The sequence below is a fragment of the Sylvia atricapilla genome, chromosome 1 (assembly GCF_009819655.1).
Source record: "Sylvia atricapilla isolate bSylAtr1 chromosome 1, bSylAtr1.pri, whole genome shotgun sequence".
Classification (NCBI taxonomy): Eukaryota; Metazoa; Chordata; class Aves; order Passeriformes; family Sylviidae; genus Sylvia; species Sylvia atricapilla.
In genome coordinates, this window is record NC_089140.1 from 99777448 (window position 1) to 99798045 (window position 20598).

At 41.9% G+C, this 20598-nt stretch overlaps 1 protein-coding gene across 3 annotated transcripts in view; it reads left to right on the top strand.

The window, feature by feature from the left end:
* The first annotated feature begins 3298 nt into the window (after positions 1 to 3298).
* PTPN2 (protein tyrosine phosphatase non-receptor type 2) overlaps positions 3299 to 20598 on the top strand; it is a 30544-nt gene continuing 13244 nt past the window's right edge. The window contains exons 1-5 of one of the 3 annotated variants that reach the window (XM_066328690.1): positions 3300 to 3545; positions 6084 to 6174; positions 13578 to 13678; positions 14295 to 14393; positions 15543 to 15680. In XM_066328690.1, the coding sequence (XP_066184787.1) occupies positions 3477 to 3545; positions 6084 to 6174; positions 13578 to 13678; positions 14295 to 14393; positions 15543 to 15680 (498 nt within the window). In that variant the 5' untranslated portion in view covers positions 3300 to 3476. Of the gene's footprint in view, positions 3546 to 6083; positions 6175 to 13577; positions 13679 to 14294; positions 14394 to 15542; positions 15681 to 20598 lie in introns of all 3 variants that reach the window. The other 2 variants (XM_066328698.1, XM_066328707.1) reach the window with 2 other exon arrangements.

Genomic DNA, 20598 nt, shown 5'->3' on the forward strand with positions numbered 1-20598 from the left:
TTTATTAATTGAATTAAAAGAAAGCTATTTCAAATAAAAAAAATCATTACCCTGAGGATGGGCACTTGGATTATTTTCTGTACTCTTAAATCATAAACATAATTCACAAGTGTTTTCTTATTTTCTTGTTTCATAACTGATCTTGCATATAACACTGATTAAGTAGACAGCACCTGCAGAACTACAGACATGACTTGTGCCTCAGTTGTGCAGGAAAATCCAAGAAAGCCATTCCCTATACTGATTTCAAAGCTTGAGCCCACAGTTCATGAAAATCTTGTGCAACATTTCCTTGAGTTACTTGGAAAAACTTGTTATGAACTTACTAATCCACCAAATGTCCCATCTGGTGTGTTTCAGACAGGTGATTGTCCAGAGCACCAGCTTTTCTTCCAGGACTTAGGGGAGCCAGTGGACTTGAAACGTTGTATGGAAGAAAGGAAATGCAGTAGCATTCAGCGACAGGTATTCAAAAATAATGGTCGTTGTTGTTGTGCTTAAACATCTGGTAAGGCCCACAGGTGAGGAGGCAGGGGGCTGCACGCTGGGCTGCAGTGACAGCACACGGGGAACCACAGCGATGGCACAGCCACACTCAGCATTGTGATGTTGGTAATCACAGGGGCTGTAGATCATAGAATCACATGATCTGGAAAGGATCCTAAAGATCCTCTGTCCAACCTGGCTGTGAACACTTCCAGGAATGGGGCATCCACAGCTTCTCTGAACAACCTGTTCCAGTGCTTCATTACCCTCTGAGCAAAGAACTTCCTCCTAATACCCAATTGAAACCTAGTCTCAATTTAAGGCCATTCACCCTTATCCTATCACTTCACGCCCTTTAAAAAAGCATCTATCCATCTATCTATCTTTCTTGTAGGCTTCTTTCAGGTACTAGAAGGTGACAAATAGATCACCCCTGAGTCTTCTCTATTTCAGCTGAACAATCCAAATTCTCTCAGCCTTTCGTCATAAGAAAGGGACTGCATCAGTCTGATCAACTTGTTGGCCCTTCTCTGGACTTGCTCCAATAGGTCCATGTCCTTCCTGTCCTGGGGACTCCAGAGCTGAATGCAGCACTCCAGGTGGGGTCCCACAAGAGCAGAGCACAGGGGCAGAATCCCAGGATGTGGTTGGCTTTCTGAGCTGCAAGCTCACACTGCTGGCTCATGTCCTGCCTCTCACCCACCAGCACCTCCAAGTGCTTCTTGGCAGGGCTGCTCTCCATGTGTTCAGACCCCAGTCTATATTGATATCGGGGTTTGACCTGACCACTGGGTCCTGTTAAACCTCATGAAGCTCCCACAGGTCCATTTCTCGAGCTCGTCCAGGTCCATGCCATGGCTCTGAATGGCATCCTGTCCTTCAGCTGTCAGTCACACCCCAGCTGACACGCCCAGCCCCTGCCCGTGTGTACGTGCCTGGTGTCGGGCACGCTGAGGGGAGTGGGGGCCGAGCCGAGGGCAGCTGGGGCGCACCGCAGGGCGGAGGCCCCTCGGGCGTGGGAGAGAGCAGATACAAACGTTTCCAGGGAAACCTCCCAGTCCGTGAGGGGCCGTGTTGAGGGTGGGGGAGAGCCTGCCTGCGGCAGAGAAAAGTCGTGCCAGAAGTTAAGGTTGAGGACAGGGACCTGCGGGAGAGGAGGAGGCGGCGGCGGGGCTGAGGGCAGGATGGTCACCGGGGTGCAGGGACTCACTGTAGCTTCTCACAAAATGAGGAAGATTGGAAGGGATCATCTGATCCACCCTATCTGCTCAAGCGGGGTCATCCTAGAACACGTTGCACAGATGTGTCCAAACGGTTCTTGAATATCTCCAGAGAGGAAAACTCCACAAGCCCCCTGGGCAATCTGTTCCAGAGCGCGGGCACCCGCACGATAAAGTTCTTCCTCATACCCAGGTGGAACTTCTGTGCATTAGTTTCTGCCGTGGCCTCTTGTCCTATCGCTTGGCACCACCGAAAAGAGCCTGGCTCCATCCTTTTGGAACCCTCCCTTCAGATACCTACACACACTGATGTACATAGTTCCCCTTTGTGGCGCTGATTCACACATTTTTAAGGCGCCGGGAGTTACCCACCGACCTGTGCTGAGGCAGGAGGCGCCTCCCGCCGGCCCGGGGCCACAGGCTGGTGTCCCCCCGCAGCCCCCGCTGACCCGGCCCTGCCCTCGCCTCTGCCCGGCGTCTCCCGGAGCCGCTCCCGAAGGGACTTTCTGTCTCAGTGAGGCAATCGCTGCGGGACACGGCGTTTCTGCTTTCGGGACGGCGAGCCCCGCCGTGATTTGTCTGTCCGTCACGTCCGTGTCTCCGCGCTTCTGCTTTTCGGAACCAGCGGCTGCTGGCGGGACACATCGCCCGGGGCGCGACCCCGAGCGGGGCTGGAAGAGCTCCTGCACCCTTTGCGGGCTGCGTCCCCTCAATGACATCGGCACAGCGATGCAGGACTACAGGCTGAGGGCAGAGTGGCTGCAAAGTGGCCAGTGGAAAAGGCAGTGGTCAACAAGAGCAGCTGAACGTGAGCCAGCAGTGTGGAGGTGGCCAAGAATGCCAATGCCATCCTGGCCTGTATCAGCGGCAGTGCGGCCAGCAGCACCAGGGCAGTGATTGTCCCCCTGCGCCTACTTCGGTGAGGCTGCACCTCGAATACTGAGTTCAGTTCTGGCCCCCTCAGTTCAGAAGGACATTGACGCTCTGTAGCATCTCCCGAGCAGGGCAATGAAGATGGTGAAGGGTCTGGAGCACATGTCCTGTGAGGAGCAGCTGAGAGAGCTGAGGGTGTTTAGCCTGGAGAAGAGGGGCTCAGGGGTGACCTCAGTGCTCTCTACAACTGCCTGAGAGGAGCTTCTGGCCAGGTGGGGGGCGGTTTCTTTTCCCAGGCAACCAGAGACAGGACGAGAGGACATGGCCGCAGGGCTGCGCCAGGGGAGGTTCAGGATGGACATCAGGAACAAATTCTTCACAGAAAGGTCGATTAAATACTGGGACGAACTACCCAGGGAGGTGATGGAGTCACTGTGCCTGGAGGTGTTTAAAGAAGGATGTGGCACTTAATGCCATGGTCTAGTTGACGGTTGTGATGCTCGGCCATAGGTTGGACCCGATGATCTCGGAGATCTTTTCCAACCGAGCCGAGCCGGTGATTTTTGTGACAACAAACTCTCGGTAGCCCTTTGGCGAGCGAAGCCCCCGGCCCCCGCGACACCTGAGGGCGGCCCCGCCCCCCGCCGGCCCAGTGACGTCACCCCAGGTGCTTCCCGCCTCCTCCTCCCGGGGAGGCGTGTTCTCCAAGCCCTCGGTGGGCGGGGCGAGGGCCGCGCATGCGCCCGGCGCCGGCTGCGGGACACCCGGTCGCGAGCGTATGTGCGCGCCTGCTGCTCCCGTGAGGCGGGGGGCTGCGCGCGAGCGGTTGCGAGCTCGCCGCTCGGCCGCCTGCGGACAGGCTCGCGCGCCCTGCTGGCCGCTGCGGCCGCCGCCATCATGTCCGCCGCCATCGAGCAGGAGTTCCAGGAGATCGACGCCACGAACGACTGGCAGGCGCGTTATCTGGTGAGCCGAGCGGCGTGGTCGGCTCCAGCCGGAGAGCAGTAGGGAAGGAGGGAGGGAGGAAGGGCAGGACGAGAGAGACCCGCGGGCCGGCAGCGCCCGTGCCCGGTGTGGGGCTCTGCCGCTGCCTCAGCAGCGGGGAGAGCGGAAGTCGCTGGGCCAACACGACTCTCGCCCTCAGGTGCGAGCAGCGGAGCCGTGGGCAAGCGCTGCGCATGCGCGCGCGGGGCGGGTCCGGGAGAGGGGCGGCGGCGCGCAGGCGCGGGGCGGGGCACGTGCGCGGGCTCGGCGGCGGCTCTCGGTCCGCGCTGCCCCCGGGGATCAGCCGAGCGGGGCCCGGCCGAGCCGGGGCAGCCGCCGGGGGGTTCCCGCGGCTTGCGGGCGCTCTGCGGAGCTGTGGCCCAGAGTACGGATTCGGCCATGGCTTGGGTTCCCCCCCCTCCCCCCGCGGTTTTGTGCGGCTCCTCAGGCAGCCGTGCTCCCTCCTCAGCGCCCGTTCCCGCTGCCTTGGCCAGCTCGGAGTCTGCTGCGGGGGCCTGGTGCGAGTGCCACTTAATAAAATACAGTATTTGCAATTTTTTTTCTTAACCAGATTAAGGACTTCCAAGAGTAGTCAGTCCCATAAAACAGATGTTATGTATCGCCTGGTACCACTGGAGCATTTGTTTAAGCCCGCAATGTTTTGTAGCACTCTTTCACAAATGAGGAAAGAGAGCTAAACCCCAAAGTTTTCTTTACTGACTTCATATTATGCCTTTTCTCTGTTAAATTAGCGATTTATTTGATTTGTATGTGATTCAAATGCAGAGGCTCAACTGCAGTATTTCAGATGTTGCACTTCTGGACATAGCAGTATTACAAAGAAGTGCCTCTAGCACCAAGCGTGCCGGAGTTCCGGAAGGGTTCGGACAGTGTGCTCAGGCACATGGTGTGGTTCTTTGGGTTATTCTGTGCAGTGTCAGGAGCTGGACTTGATGATCTTTGTGAGTCCCTTCCAGATTAGGACATGCTGTGATTCTGTGTGATGGCTGGATATTACGTGGGACTACTGATTTTAAAATTAGTCATTAAACTTCTTAAGTTTAAAATTATTTTTAGCAAGCCTACTTGCCCACGCCATCACTGTAGAAGTGTTTCTAGCTATTTTAATGTTCCTTTACCAAAGTAGGGATCTATTTCTGTGCACTGATGGTGCAGGTGCTTTAGGAAACAAAATATGTTGCATCCTCTTACTGAGTAATACAAAATTTACTTTTCATGGGAACTTGGGTGTGAATGCCTACCGGATCCATTTGTTCCATTTGCAAGCTCCCAAAGCTTGTCAGCCATGTCAACAAGAGACGTTCCAGTGTGCTGTATCAAAATAAAAAACCCTAATAGATCAAGAGATTTTTATACAGATGTGTGGAGTATTGGTGCTTGGCAGTTGCTGCTCCACGTTATGATTTATGTTCTTTGCGGGTTGGCAGTACATTTTAAAGAAAGGTCAGGCAACCAATGCTAAGAATTGGAGCTTTCTTTTGTATGTTATTTCCGCTGATTCCCTTTCTGGCTGTGTTCATTGTCTGGGAATAGACTAGACTATTTAGGAAGTTTGAAGACCAAGATAGTGGGAACATTGAGAAGACCAAAGAATGCTCAGTTGTAATAAGAAGTTTAAATGCCCTTTGAGACATAATGATCAAATGTAGCAACATAATCTAAAAACAGAAGGAGAATTCAAAGTAAAATATTGTTAATTCTGTACGGTGCAGCATTTCTGCATCAGTACAGAGATACAAAGACAGAGTAGAATACATTGAAGGCCATTTTCAGTTTTCTACATAAGGTGAATCTGTATATCTTAGTAAAGCTGTAGAAAATGTGCACTCAGGGAAGAAATCAATAAAGCAGAACATTCAGAACGTGTGAGCCGTAGGGTGCTTGAAACTGTGTGAGTCTGAATACCTCACAGATTATTAGAAGATTTGTATTAAATGTGTGGGGAGAGCAGGCTTTGATTCACATTGATACTTATGATCTAGAATTCTTCATACTGGTTCACGTTTAACTACAGCTGTATGGGATGAGCCATCAAACCACCAAGAATAATCTTATGGCTCTCAACAGTAGCCATAAAATCATTAACTGGTTTACTTACCTTTGTGGGGTTTCACGCTGCCAGGCACTTTAAAGGAGCCAGCAGAAAACTGCTGCTGCATCTGAGTCCCTTATTGCTTTGGGAGATAATGTGCAGCTCTGAGGTAAACTGTAAGTGTAATAAATATCTGGAATTAGGGGGTTTTTTTACCCTTTGATCCTGATGCATCAGTTGCTTATCAAATGGTGTTCACATTTGGTAGATTTAGCCAAATGTAGAATGATCTAAATGGTAGCAGTTTGGCCACGTGTCTTCTGAGTGAATATGACACTAGGAGCAGTAAAAAAGTGTTAAAAAGTTGGTTTAAAAAGTGTTAGTTATTAATAATGTTGCTTAATTAATTGTGTGTATAGAACACTAATCAGGTTGTTGTCTATAATTATTTATTTTGTCTTTTTAAGGAAATCCGACATAAATCCAGTGACTACCCTCACAGAGTTGCAAAATATCCAGAAAACAGAAATCGAAACAGATACAGAGATGTTAGTCCATGTGAGTATCTTCTCTGCAATCACTGCAGTAAACTTAATAGACCTTCTCTTGCCCTGTTGACACTGGAGGTCATAAATCATGGTAATTGCAAATTTTGCATTTTGTTTATTTCTGTAGGCAGGTATCCTGTGATAAATGTGGGATTTGGGGTAACACACAAATGTGTATAACAGGAGGGAGGAAAGTCTGCATGTTAAACTCATTGTGCTGAATGATGAATGAGAGATGGTTGCAAGTCATAGGTGTTAGTGTACAGGTAAATTTTTGTGAGCTGCAGAGTAATGTTTTAGAGATATTTTTCTCATAGGGAAATTATTTGTTTAATAGTGCTTTATCTGTTGTAAAAAAATCAGTATAAAGATGAAGTTAATGCACCTTGCCTAACAGAAATGTTTTCTTTTTGGACTGAGTGACTCAGTGTGTTTTTAAGGTGGTGTGGACAAGTGCCACTCAATTTCTGCTGTTGCTTTAAAAAATGCTTGAGATTTTGTTGCTTTTGCCTGTATAATAAATAAGGTAAGGAGTACTTTGTGGTTCCAGTAATAGCCATAAACTGGTCTTTTTGGCATAATGATCTTGGGTCTCTTTTTTAGACCAGCTTCTCTGCTACAGAGATGTTGCGGGCTTCTTTTCGTCAGCATTTTACTTCAGAGATTGTATGCCAAAATTATGTGAGCTAGAGATAGGGCAAAAAAAATTATACAGCTTTCATTTTTTTTCGGTATATTAAAGTTGGGACAGATAACACATTTATGTCTTCCTTATGAAATTTCCTAGAATACTGAAGAGTCCTAAAAACCACCTTGTTACTGGATCTAGAGTTTTTGAAGGGTTGCTGGGGTATTGGGGTTTTTCATTTGAGAGCCTGGTCTGAATTGCAAGATTTGGAGAAGTGCTGAGCTCCTTGTTTCCAGTTGAAAGTTGTGGTGACAGCATGTGCACAGCACTTCTCAAAATGGCACGGGAAGGGTCTTGGATTGAGTCACAGCAGTCAGATGCAGCACTACTCCTTGGGCTGCTGCCGGGATATTCCAGTGGCCCAGTGAATTTGTACCAGATGGGTCCAGTCTGGAGTGGTGCTGAAGCCCTGTGCTGCACAGGGATGGAACTGAACACAATTCAGTGCCCGGCCTGCTTGTTGTGTCCGTGTGGGATTCTATGGAGGGGTGTCCAGCGCTGAGGAAGACTCCTCAGTTGAGGCACGGCTCACTGACTTTCACTGTAGGGTCAGGAAATGGAGCCAGGCTTCTGGTGGGCATGTGTTGTCTGTGCAGAGGCACTTGGGTGTGCCAGCTTTGCTGTCCTGTTGCAGCCCAGCATCAGCAGCTTACTTGTGCTGAAAGAGATGTTTTATTCACTTTCTGTTTCCTACCTAAGTTGCCCTGGGGTATGTAAGACGAGAAGGCAGGAAATTAGATTTGAACCCAGAAGTCCCAGGTTCTAGTCCTGGGTCTAACATTCTGTACAATTCCTGCGTCAGAAGCTGTATCTGTGCATTTGTCTACTGTTTCTCCCCTACATGAATGTAATTTATGCAGAGAGAATGAAAATTTACCTTCAAACTCTTCGTGCTCTTTTCTCTTAAAAATAGTGTTTCTATGTTAATTAAAATTATATTGTATTATTGAAGTAGTGTCTAATAATGCCTCCAGTAATACCTTACAGATGTGACTTGTATTCATCTCCTGCAGTTATTTGGAGCTCAGTATTTTCTTTAATTATGGCATGCCTTTTACAGTAGTGAAGAGCATTAAATGCCCTTGCCTTAGTCATGGCAAAGCCTGCTTCTGAAATGCGTGTTTAGCCAGTAGAAAAAAATATAAATTATTGTAGTAATTCCTGGACCCAGTGCAAAAGCAGAGGGACAGATAAAATCTAGTATTGAAGTAGTGGTTGGGCTCAGAAAAAGGCTAAAGTTGTTACACTCTGATGTAAATTACTACATGATGAATGAATTGACAGTGAAGTTTATGAGGAATGTGTCTGTTTTAGCATTTGTGAAAGAAAGATGGTATGAACTGCTCCACCTAGACAGCCTGCAGAACTGGGCACTAAGAATAAAGCTGTATGAGGAGAACAGATCAAAACACTGTGTTTTAACTTGTTAATTCTTCCTGAATTTTACTTCTGTGTTTTCAAATATGACTCATAATTGCTTCAGTAAGAACGATGAGAGTCAGGAGTAGAAAGAGGCCTGGAAAGGAGTTTATGATAAATAAGATTTCAAGGTAGCTGTGCTTAAATTTCAAAGCAGCTAGGATAAAAGTTGCATGGTTTGGTCACTATGGTGAACACATCTAATTGTGGTGCATGTATGCAAGGACCCGGTGTTGCAGAAATGTGAGACAACTCATTCTCACACAATCTTGATGTCTCAGTCCTGCACTTCACAAATTTTGCTGCTTTTTAACAGTGTTTAGATGAAAAATGGATGATACTAGTATTCTCAAATAGTCAGAAGCCTTCAGAATCCGCTGTTGGACTTTTTAGATCTAGCTACTTAATCATACTGTAAGACAATTTAAAGAAAGAGTTTTATTTCTCCAGAAGTAATGAGGAAACAGTTTGTTAACTGTGGTAGCCACCAAGCCAGTGTAAAATCTGAGATGGTGTGTCTGCAAGAGGAAATGCAAAGATTGTTCAATTTTACAGAAAATATGTCAATTACAAGTCCAGGAAAACGACTTTGGGTTGGTTTGCCCCATTTCAACTGTGATACCTGGAACAAGTGCACTGAAACGAACTTGTGTCTGTTACATAAATTTCTAGGTAACAATTGATTTCTATTTGCTGGGAGGGGCTAATCATCTCTGCCTGCTACAGTTGAGTTTCACAGTATTTCCAGTTTAATAAGTATTTTTGTTAGTGTCCATTTTTGTTGGCTGAAGATCTATAGCATATATAGATTTGGTTTGGTGAAAGCCCTCAAGAATTACTGCCTAGCTGAAAAAATATAGCTGTCTAATGGTTTGGTAATAGTGTAGAATAGGCAGAGAAGTATTTTGGCTTCATAGTACTGAAACAGGAAGTCAATCTGAAATAGGTTTGGTTTGACAGCCAGTCATTTCCGGACAGATGAAACCATTTCTCAGAAAACGTTGTTAACAGAGGAAAGTAACTTGTGAGGTTGTTATTCTTTATTAATAATTTTAATGAAACTCCAAAGATTTCTGTAATTAGCTTTCTTTCTAAGTCTTATCCTTAGTTGTTACCAGAGGAGTCTAGTGTCTCAGATTGACTGTAAACACCTTTAGAGCTGAGTTCTCAGATTTACAGGCAAGAAGGAAATCCCCTCAGCAAGATTGGCAGGATTTTTTTTTTTTGCCTTTTGCTTTTGAAGAGTCTATGGGGGTTTATGCAGTTTTCTTGTCAGCCTTCCTTTGTAATATGGTGTGTGGCTCAGGAACCTGGGTCATCTGAGCATTTTTGCTGATGGATCATGTTGCTTTTGGAAGATCTCACAAGGTAGTGATTTCTCATGTTTCCTTCCTGTGGCCTTGAGTAGATTTTGTGTCAGATCTTTCAACCATAGGCATACAGTTGGCATGGAGTACAGGAGAGGAACATGAAGAGTATTTTGTTTTATAGGGAACAGAGTTGGAGCTGATTTGAATAGTTTTACACATGGTGCTGATTAATTATCATTGCAGGAATGTTCCCATTCTGTCCTGTGTTTCAAGTGTACGTACTGAGAACAGGGAGATATTCAGCCCAAAATAAGCCTGCTGCATTTCTTGTCCATATTAGAAGCTGACAGGGATGATTTTTATGACATTATCTAATGGTTCTCTAAAACATCTTACCTCGTGAAACATCGTGCAATAAATTCAACCTGCTGTTGAGTTTGGGGATAGTTCTTCCTTTGAGGTTGGGGAAGAGGGGAATTTTATACCACATGCTGATCTAAACTTTAATGTGCCTTTAGATTTTTTTTTTCTGTAGTCCTGCTTGCAAGTGTAAGGATGCTGTGACACGTATATTTCAGTATGAATACATTTCAGTGCTGAGCTAGGCCATGACTGATAGGACGGCATTCATTCTGTACAACCAGTGACAGGGTGGTTAGGAAAAGTCATTTTGCCTTTTCTATGCCTTAGGCTACCTCTGAAACTTGAGACTGTAAGTCTAGTGACAGAGTATTGGAATTTGAATAATATAGGAGCTCAGAAAGACTAGATTTAGATTAGTGAAATGGAGGGGATTTGTTGGTAGGCGGGAAAGGTCAGGCAGGGTCACTGGGATGGCTAGTGGCTGCATGTTTTATTTATGACTTTCTTTAATCCACTAAGTAGCATTTCTCCTTCCTCTGTTGTTAATGGCTCTATATTTGGGTGACCAGAGACATCTCTGGCATAGAAAATAATTTTGAAGTTATACAGTTGAAACACAGTTGTTTTATAATGAGAACCTTGCATTAACCAACTGCAAGAACTGCATGATGTAAAATCCCAAACACTGGATCTGTCATTTTCTGTCAAGCAGGGGGTGAGCAGATTGATGAGCATTGTGTAGTCTTTGCATTATATGGGAAGTACTGTCAGGGAGACTGGTTCACTGGAAGTGGGTAATCAGAGTTTGCATATCTCTGACAGGGTCATTCTGGGAGTCTTGTTTTCTCAGGAGCCAGAATGAGAATAATTTTTAACGTTTCCACTTCCTTTTTAGGCTGCATAGTTTGTTGAAATAGGGGAATTAGTGCTTCAGAAAATGAGTACTGTATTTTAGCTGCTGTGGGCATGGCAACACATAAGATAAATCTTATCTTAAAGATAGGTTTATCATTCATATAAATCTAAGTACTTTGTAACTGGAAATTATATACATAGGGGAAATACATTACAGCTAACTCACTGTCAAAAGTTGGCTTGCTTCAGTTGATTCAGAAGAGCAAGCCAGGGTTTGAATGAGGTTTCTAGGTCAATGTGTCCTTTAAGAACCTCATCCCTTGAAAGAAGGGAAATCAATATGTTCTAGTGGGGCTTTTTTTGTCCTTTGGACTGTCTGCCAGAGTACTTGCTGGATCTCCTCTGTTTTGGTTGGGGAGGGAGAGGGAGGCTATCTGTGCATAGAATTAGCTGTTAAAGGGACTTAAAAAACCCCACCAACTTGCAGAACTTTATTTGTCGTGTTTACAGAGCAGAATTTATAAGAAGGGAAAAACTGAATCTGCGAATGTAAGGATTAAATTAGGAAAGCTCCTTGGAGGCTGCAGTTGCCTGCCCCTGGCAGCAGTTCAGCAGCTGCCGCTGGGTGATTAAACTGTTAACAGCACTTGCTTGCGTCACCTTTCCGAGAACACTGGTACCGGTATGTGTGATTTACTATAACAAGATCTTAAGTTTTTCCTGTTGGCAAATGACATGTAATATTTACAGAGGTCTTGGTTTCTTTCCAGTAGAAACATTTCAGATAAAGTGATACATGAAAGGAAAAAGTAATGCTTTCCTAGCCCGGTGAAATAATACAAAGATATATATTTTACTTTAAAATGCACACGTGTCTTAATTTTGCTGTGTCTTGGCTTTGATAATTTTATTTTTTCTTCACACAGGGATATCATAAATCTTTTAAGACTCCTGAAAGTTAAGATGGTGTTGCCTTACAACTGGAATGCTAATGAGAACAGACTAATGCAGTGTATTTTTCTTGCTTTTAAATAAAAAATAAATTTTCAGCATTTTTCTGTTCTCTGCACATTCATGTGTGACTGCGTATAAAAGCTAGCAGCTAAGGGAGGTAGGGCAATAACCCCAAATTTGAGTGCTTCAGCAGCAGCAAAACAGTTCTACTTTACTGTTGACTTCTTTACTTGAATCCAGCAAGATCTTCTTTGGCAGTTGCCAGTAGCAGATAGATGAGGGAGAATGTAAAGGCAGATGAAGACCTAGTAAATATACTTTTCCCAGGTTTCCAAACACATGGAAAATACTAATCTTAAATCATACAAGCAGTCTGTAGAACAAGAGTCTTAATTCAGTAACTGTTTTTTGATTGCCATCAGCTTTTTGCCTATCCAGGTTTATATTTGTGGATTTCTGAGATAAGTCTTGTGCTCACAGGCTGGCTGTGAGTTCAGCTATTGTTGTTGTGCTGAATTTGATACTGATGTCCAGGCTCATGGCTTTGTGTGTTTCCCAAAGTGTTTGTCTAAAGGAAGCGACCCTTTTGGTGCAAGGATGGGTGGGCTGGCATTTTAACAGCAGTCTGGGCCCTGGTTGAGTTTTGTGGGTTAGACAAGGTGACTTTACTTTTAAAAGTGGAATTGCATTCCAGTAATTCACTGTAATTCACTCTGCTGTAAGCTTCTTTATGGAATCTCTTCCTGACACATGTTGAAGTTGCTCAGATTCATTTTCGTGTGGTATTTTTTATTTACTCTTCTTAGTCAGCTAGATGTTGAGTGGCAGGAGGTTTACAGTCAGTTGAATCTCATTTTCTGCCATGTAGTTGTTTACAAATTTCAAACTGAAGGTGCTGTTTCTTTAATACAGTGACTGATAAATGGCTGAAGGATTACTTACTGCGAACAAGTCTGATTACCTAAATGTTTCCTAGAGGTTCATAAATCAGATACTAAAAGGTTCTAGGAACAACCACAATGACTTTTTATTATGCATTTTTTTAGTTTGACAGTATGATAATCTTTCTCATATTAATGGTAGAATTTTAAACAGTCCTTTGCTTGCCTCTGTCATAAATGAGGGAATCGTCAGTTTTGCTTGTGTAATTGAGATGAAACCATGTGGTTTGATTAGGCCTCATTTAATTGGATGATTTGTTGAATGTTTTTGGTTTTGCATGTGCCTTTTTAGTATTTTTATAGCATAATATTAGACAGTAGCTTACAGGGAAAATGAAATTGATCAAAGCCTGGATCAAGTTACTGCAAGTATATTTTAATGTTTTTGTTTTTTTTTAGCTGTGTGAGCTTAACTTTATGATTCTACGTCAACCTTTGAAACTTCAGTTCAACAAAAACCTTGGAATTTTGAACTTAGAAAATAATGCAGTGGAGTGATCTGGTGTGATAGGACAGTGTTGTCTGGTGTGAGTTGTGGTGCTGTTGTATTAAGGAAATACAACTGTTAAGGGATGACTGTCAGGACCTTAAAGCTTGTGGGGGAGGGTTACTGTGTTTGGTTGGGGTTTTTTTTAAATAGGTATTCTAGTTTTCTGAGCAGCTTCTATTAATAGCTGCTTGAAATTACTCTGGTGGAATGCTGAGGGGAGAATGGGACAGTTATCAATTATGTGAGAAATTAGTTTCACTTATATCTGTAATTTGCTGTTTTGGTCATACAACAGAATTTAGTTCTAGTTGCTTGTCAGACCTAAACTTGACTGTTAAAGAATATTCATCGAGATGGATGCATCATTAATTCTTAATTTTCTTTGAATTTTAGATGATCACAGTCGTGTAAAGCTCCAGAACACTGAGAATGACTATATCAATGCCAGCCTAGTGGTCATAGAAGAAGCCCAGAGATATTATATTTTAACACAGGTAAGTAGTACAATTACTGGTTATTATGAGGATTGAGAATCTAGGGAGGGGGATTTGTACAGTTGTAATTTGTATTTGGATTGTTTCTTGTCTCCATGAATTACAGGTATCCTGTGTTAACTGCCAGTGTGATGTAGTTGTAAACAGATTATTTTATGTTTTAAGAAAAGCCAAAGGGGACATTGAAGTATGAGTGATTTACTGCATATGAAGCTTCTCAAAAATTTCTTGCTCTTCAGTTCTTTTGTAAATAGGTTACAGCAATACTTCAACCTCCATCTTGTACCTTCTGAGCATGCCTGCAGTAGCTTTTCTTCTAACAGCACAATAGTATTTAAGCTTAAACCGAAGTATCCCGTCCCTGAGTTCTTACTGTTTTCTTGTTTGGTTTTGTTTGGGGTTTTTTTTCCTTAAAAAAAACCAGCCTTTTTAAGTCCTGGAATGATCTGTGCGGTGTGGCTACTTTCTTGCCTGCCATTTCTATCATTCTGTTTATAATTTGTTTAAACTTTAAAGGAAGACTTTTTCCTGTTTCCCACAGTGAACTATTAACTTTGCTCAAACACTGCTTTGCCTATATATTCTCATGTCTGTTTTTGTATTTTTTACTACACAGGGTCCACTACCTAATACATGTTGTCATTTTTGGCTAATGGTATGGCAACAACAAACCAAAGCCGTTGTCATGCTGAACAGGATTGTTGAAAAAGAATCGGTAAGTGACGTTAGGCCTAAGGTTATAAAACAAGCCACACTATTTTAATACAGTTGAGCAATGTTTGATTGTTACATTAGAAGAACTAATGGATGTTTGCACTGGTGTGCAGTATAATGTGTATTTAATGTAACAGTGAAGTGAGGGAGCTAAGACATACAGTTCAGTTTGGTGAAAATAGTATCTAACAAACTTACATCCAGAAAGGTGAAAGTGACATTCCACCAAACTGTATACAGATAGAACTGGTGAGGAGTAGAGGCAGTGTAAGGTGTTCCTAGGACAGAATGGAAGGTGGGAAAACAGCTATCTTTAGATTATTTCTTCTAAATGTAATGGAATACTCTCTCTGTTTATATAGAGGTGTTAGCTGTAACAATGAAGCCCAAGAACTATTGAATTGATTTAGTTATATTTGACTCTTTAAAACCAGTGGCATATATGCAGAATACACAAATGTTCTGTTACGATGTAGTTTTTCTGCTACTGTAGCTAAAAGCATTGCAGATTTTTGTTATAAATGCATGTCATTTGAGGTTTATGTTTTTATTCAGTGCAGATTAGTGAAAAAAAAAAAAATTGATCAGTCTGTTAAAAAGTCATCTGTTTACTTGTGCAAAAATTTCCCTACAGAAAGTTTGAGTGCAGAGCAAGAGGAATGCAGGACAAAGAATAATTTTGCATTGGTTTATTAATTCATTCTTTAGTTTCACTAGAACCTTCCAGTATTCAGCAAGCCTGGGTAGAACTGAGTTAGATAGATGACTTCTGTAAATGTGCAGGTGTGCAAGTCAGAAACAAAGCGGGGAAATGCTGAAATAGCTAAGCAGAGCTCTCAGTTCCCTGTAGAGAACTAGAGAGAGGAAAGGAAAGACTTAAGGTTTATCTCAAAACATGTTAGCCATGTGAGGAAAGCAAGTATAAACACATAAAGCTGGAATGCATAATAGCCACAGAAACATTTGTAGTAACTTGGCTGTAAACATTACGTAATTCAAGAATTTCTCAAAGTGGGGACAGGTACTTGAGTCTACTGTATTGAACAGTGTGGACTCAGAACATGCAAAACCCAAGATACTAAGATATTTAACAAGGCTTTTCTTTTTATTTTTCCCCTTCTTTTTCTTTCTCTTTAAAAAAATCCATTAGGTGAAGTGTGCACAATACTGGCCAACAAAAGAAGAGGAAGTTATGACATACAGTGAAACAGGTTTCCGTGTGAGACTAGTGTCTGAAGATGTCAAATCCTATTACACAGTGCATCTACTGCAATTAGAAAATATCAACGTAAGCTTTTCTCAGTCTGTACAGCTCCTATTCATGGTCTTAAGTGTATCATAAGAACCACTTAGCATGATGTCACTTCAGGTTTGAGTGAGCTTTTACACTGGAAATTTTAATGCACTTTGCTTCTGAGAATGTTGAAGATGTTTGTGTGGAAATAAGCAAGTGATTTAGACCTCAATCTATACATTAGGAGAGATAACATCTTTGGCATTTGTATACTTGTATTTTCCATCTGGCAGTACCTTAACATGCTGAATTCTAAATGATGGTAGTGGTGGTTCTAAGAGGAGATGTAAGAATTAACTTAAAGGGAGGAACACAAGAGTGGAAAATTCTGATTTCCTTTGAATATCAGAAAACTGACTGAGTAATTACTGATTTTTTTAGTGAACTTTGAGTTTTCCATGTAACTTAGTCCAGCTGTCTTAAGTTTGTGGGTGGAGGGGTATTTACCACCTGTAGATAGGTAACTTTATCTCCTCTTGCTTACCTCCCCTTTTGCTCCACAGGACCAACCATCCTTTTCTCTTAAAAAATTAAGCACTTTGACAATTTAACCAAGTTAAGCTCAAAAAAATTGTTCCTGGCCTGAGCTTGGGTTGGAATTTGCTGCTTCTGTTTCAGAGTGGAAGACAGGATTGAAGAGCTTGTCTGTTTGTTCCAGCTATGTCTTGTAAGATATTCTCTCTCCCTATAAATCTTGCCTTATATTAATTGAAAGTGCTAGTATGGCAAGTTTTCAAGGTTGTCTTTGTCAGATAATTTGGGGAAGGAAAGCTTGAAGATGTTCTGCATGTTGTTTTATATGACTATTGATATATTTGTCCCAAATATTTGAATTTCTAGTAACTATTGATGGTATTCTGAGATAATATTGGTTAATTCATAACCTCCCTCATGAGATCAACATGATAAAACTTGGGCATGTTGTTCTTTGGTCTTCTTCGTGTTAGAAGAGCTTTATGAAATGTTGTCCTGCTGACCTGAAGAATTTCTCTTTGGTAGTTTGTTTATTGACAGCAAAGGCAAAAGAAAGGCGAGTAATGGTGGCTAGCTAGTGCTTGAAAAAGAACAACTCTTCCTTTTGGAAAGCTGAGGCAAGTTTTCCTAGCTACCAAAAAGGCTTCTTCATGGAATTGTTTGTCTGATAAGACAAACAGTAAGTTTGGCTCTTACTTTTAAACTTCCTATTTTCAAAGGATGCAGTTTTCTTTACATGTATATGTTTGAATATCAGATTAACTGTAAAATGCAGAAATGCCTAAAGGAACAGCACAATGTGTACTGTAGTAGACTTTTGAGTTGGAGCTGTTTAGCACTTAAATTTCTAGGTTTGTTTTGGACCAGCAGTGCAGGCCTGTCAGCACTGTACAGTTTGTGTGTCATTGTCGTAGTCTAAGACAGCAAACCCAGAACCATCAGATAAATCAGTTTCACAAATACTCACCAATCTTTCTGTAATGAATTTTTATTTTATCTCTCTAGCACTCTGGTAAGGCTCCATGAATATTAACTGCAAAGCATAATTTTTGTAGAAGAAGCAAAACATACTTGGTTCCTCAAGCAAAAAAAGCTGCATAGTTTCTAGTCTAACACTGTCAGTGTTACATGCAGCCTTTTGTAAGAATTTGATAATTATACCATAAAACTTGTGGGAACTGAGTATTCACAGTAACTTGAAATGTGAGCTTAACTGTGTTTATTTAAGTTATTCTAGAGGGGCCTTTGGTGGAGGCAGAGTGTAAGACATTTAGCCACTCAATGCCTGGAATATAGGATGACTCATGAACAAAATATACGCTGAATGCGAAGAATACTTAGATTTTAGTATTTCCATGAAAACAGAGAGAACCAAGGTTGTCTTTATAATGCAACCATTCTGAGCTCAAGTAAGCTTGTCTTACTGCAGCAAATCTCTTTAAGACATAAAAAAAATACTAGTATATGAAGAGTAAAGTGTTCATTTATGTTGTTACCAATGAAACGACCTCTGAGTATTTGTTTGGTTTTGTTGTTGCTTTTGTTAAAGATTTCTTAGAAATACAGGTGGGATTGGGGGCCGTTCTCTTTCAGGATTATATCAAGACATTTGTTGGGTTTGATTTTTTTTTTTAATATCTGTTAAAGGGGGAAAAAAAAATTGTTCTTGGGGATAACACAGTCCAGTAAAGCTTTGGAGAAAAAATGGTGTTTATTGGTATCCTTCCAAAAGTTTTGAAAAGATTCCTAGTATTCTTTGTTTTGGTGGTGATTATTTTAGAATTCCCTTTTTTTTTTTTTTTTTTTTTTTTTTTTTTTTTTTTTTTTTTTGCCAGACCTAGTCTGCATTTTAGAGTACAGGCATTTGAAGCTGCTTTTCCACCATGGTTCATTCTGTATCATCCATGGGTTTGGTGGTGTCAGTTGTCAGCTCTTCTGAAAGCTGAGTGCTGCTTTCTAGTGTAATAGATCAGGTTCAGAACTGTTCCTTAATAGAGACTTACTGTGAAGGCTTCCACCAGCCAGTGCCTCTTGGAAAGCAAGGGTAGAAGGAGGATAGTGCGCTCATGTTAAAATTTTGTAATAATTTATGTGTGAAGCTATTGAGTGGCGATGATTTGAGGCAAAGTCTCCCAGCTTATTGGAGAAGTGACAGCGAGGTGTGTGAGAGCCCACTGTTAAATCTTTTTGTGACAGTGTTGTAGGAGAATTGTTAGATCTTGACATGTGACAATGGGAAAGACTCCACCTTGTGTTGAATATGTATTTTTGTATTATTCTTTATTGTACAACTTCTAGCTTTTTTTTTTTTTTCCTTAATAGCACAACTTTATGTAATGGTCTTTAGAGAAAGAAAACTTTGTTTTCAGTAATTTCTGGTGTGGCAACCCACATATCCTGAGAAAAATACAGTATGACACGTAAAGAATGCTTATAAGCAGAACAAATAGTGAGGAATTCAGGTGAGATATGCAAGGTCAAATGACCATCAGATCTTCAGGGAAACCAGGGGTTGCTTGGATGACAAAATGAAACTGTGAAATTTGAAATGGCAGAAGGAACCTTTCTGAATGTATCTCAGACTGGGTATCTGTAAGTAAGAATACAGCAATAGAAGGAGAGGTTTGCAAAGAAAATACTTGTTGGGGGAGAAAGGACTGGGAGAAATGAACTAAATGTGATGGTGACACTAGTGGTGTGATACTTCAGGTAAGGACCATTAATAAATCCCAAGTGGAATCTTGAGTCCCCCACAAATAGCAAATATTTGGAAAAAACCATTAGTAAAAAGGATTCTGTGGCTGTGACTGTCAGATCAAGATAATGCAAGACTGCTTAGTGGCCCTCACTAGCTGATCCTGTGGATGAACCAGAATGTTTGTGATGATTATTTGGCCCCCTTATCCTCAGGGCCAGTTTTATTTAAATTTTGAAAAACATTTTGGCCATCATGAATGAGCAAATAGAAAAGGCTCTGGCAGAAGTTGATTTATGATTTTGAATTTCAGTTTGTAGAATATTGCCATTCTATCAGGCCTTTACATTATTGTATGATCAAAGTAGTTGTAATGAACTTAAGGCATGTTCACTAAATACAGGACCACTGTATGGTTGTAAATGTGTTACGTCTTCATATGTTTGACCATTTCAGTAGCACTTTGATTGCGGCTTTTATAAGGAATTCGTGAAACTTGACAGACCAGCATTTTTTTCTCTTCCCCTCTTGTACTTGACCCTGAAGGCACCAACTTAATATTTGAGCATTTTGATAGGGTTTTATTCAAGTTCAAACTCCCAGGTGACTGACCAACCGGAAGTTACTCTTAAGATTTGTGCTCCTTTTTGTTTTGAGTGAGTGGGTAGTCACTGTAAAAAGGTTATGGCAAGGCGTGTTTTGCTGGAAGTTAAATCTAATGGGATATTCCTTTTCTGCTCAAGTCCTCATGTGGATCTCTCTAACTTGGAGCTTGTGGTTTTATCATCCTTTGATTATACTGTTGGTGTTTCCAGCAGTCAGTGCAGAGCTGTGCAGTGTTGTGGCAGCTTTATAAATTCAGGTTTAGCTATTTTGGTTATTCGTGGAAAGCTTATCCCAGTAGTTTGTGAAACTTCCACAGTTTGAGTAATTAAAAAAAACCAACCAAACAAATGTTGTTTAAGTGATGTCCCATGATTATTCAAGGATTTTTTTTTTTTTGGTAGCTAGTCTTAGGGAATAAATCGTGGGAAATTGTGTTGTGGTTACCGTAGAGCAAGCTGGTTTTCAGTTACCATGCCGAAATATGTCCCTTGTGTATAACATATAAAATTTTATATTGCTGCCTGAGTCTTGAAGACCAGGGGTTTTTATTTTAAAAGATTAGCTAGTTTCCTGGTAACACTTAAAATTAAATTAGTTGTTATTTAAATTTGAATTTTCATCCATCAACAGTTGTGAACCAAGAAGCCAGACCTCTTCTCGTAACAGCCCCACGTCACTTCATGTAAGTGCTGCATGGCTCAGTGACTGGGAGTTGTTTAAGAAAGGGTGGTACAGATCCTCACAAAGGCAGTGTTTCAGCTCTACAGCTTGGCTGCCAAGCACCACTTGAAAGAACCGTTCTGTTTAAGAGAGCAACGTGGGAGGTTTGAAATACTCAAATGGGATTTGGCTGTAGGATTAGAGACTGCAAATTCAAAGATGACCAGCTGGTTCCAATGCCTCGCAATGGGACTCTTGTAGAGAGATGAAGATACTAGGTATTTTTATAATGAGCTGAAGGGATGGAAAATCATGGGATGGATAAAGCCTTCATACAAGAAAGAAAAGAAAAATGTAATTCTGTGCATTAAAGCAAAGTGACATGTACAACAACACAGTTCCACTTCTTTGTTAGAAATACCTAGTTCAGATTAGTGTATAAGTAGGGTAACTCTTAGCCATACTTTGTTTTTTTCT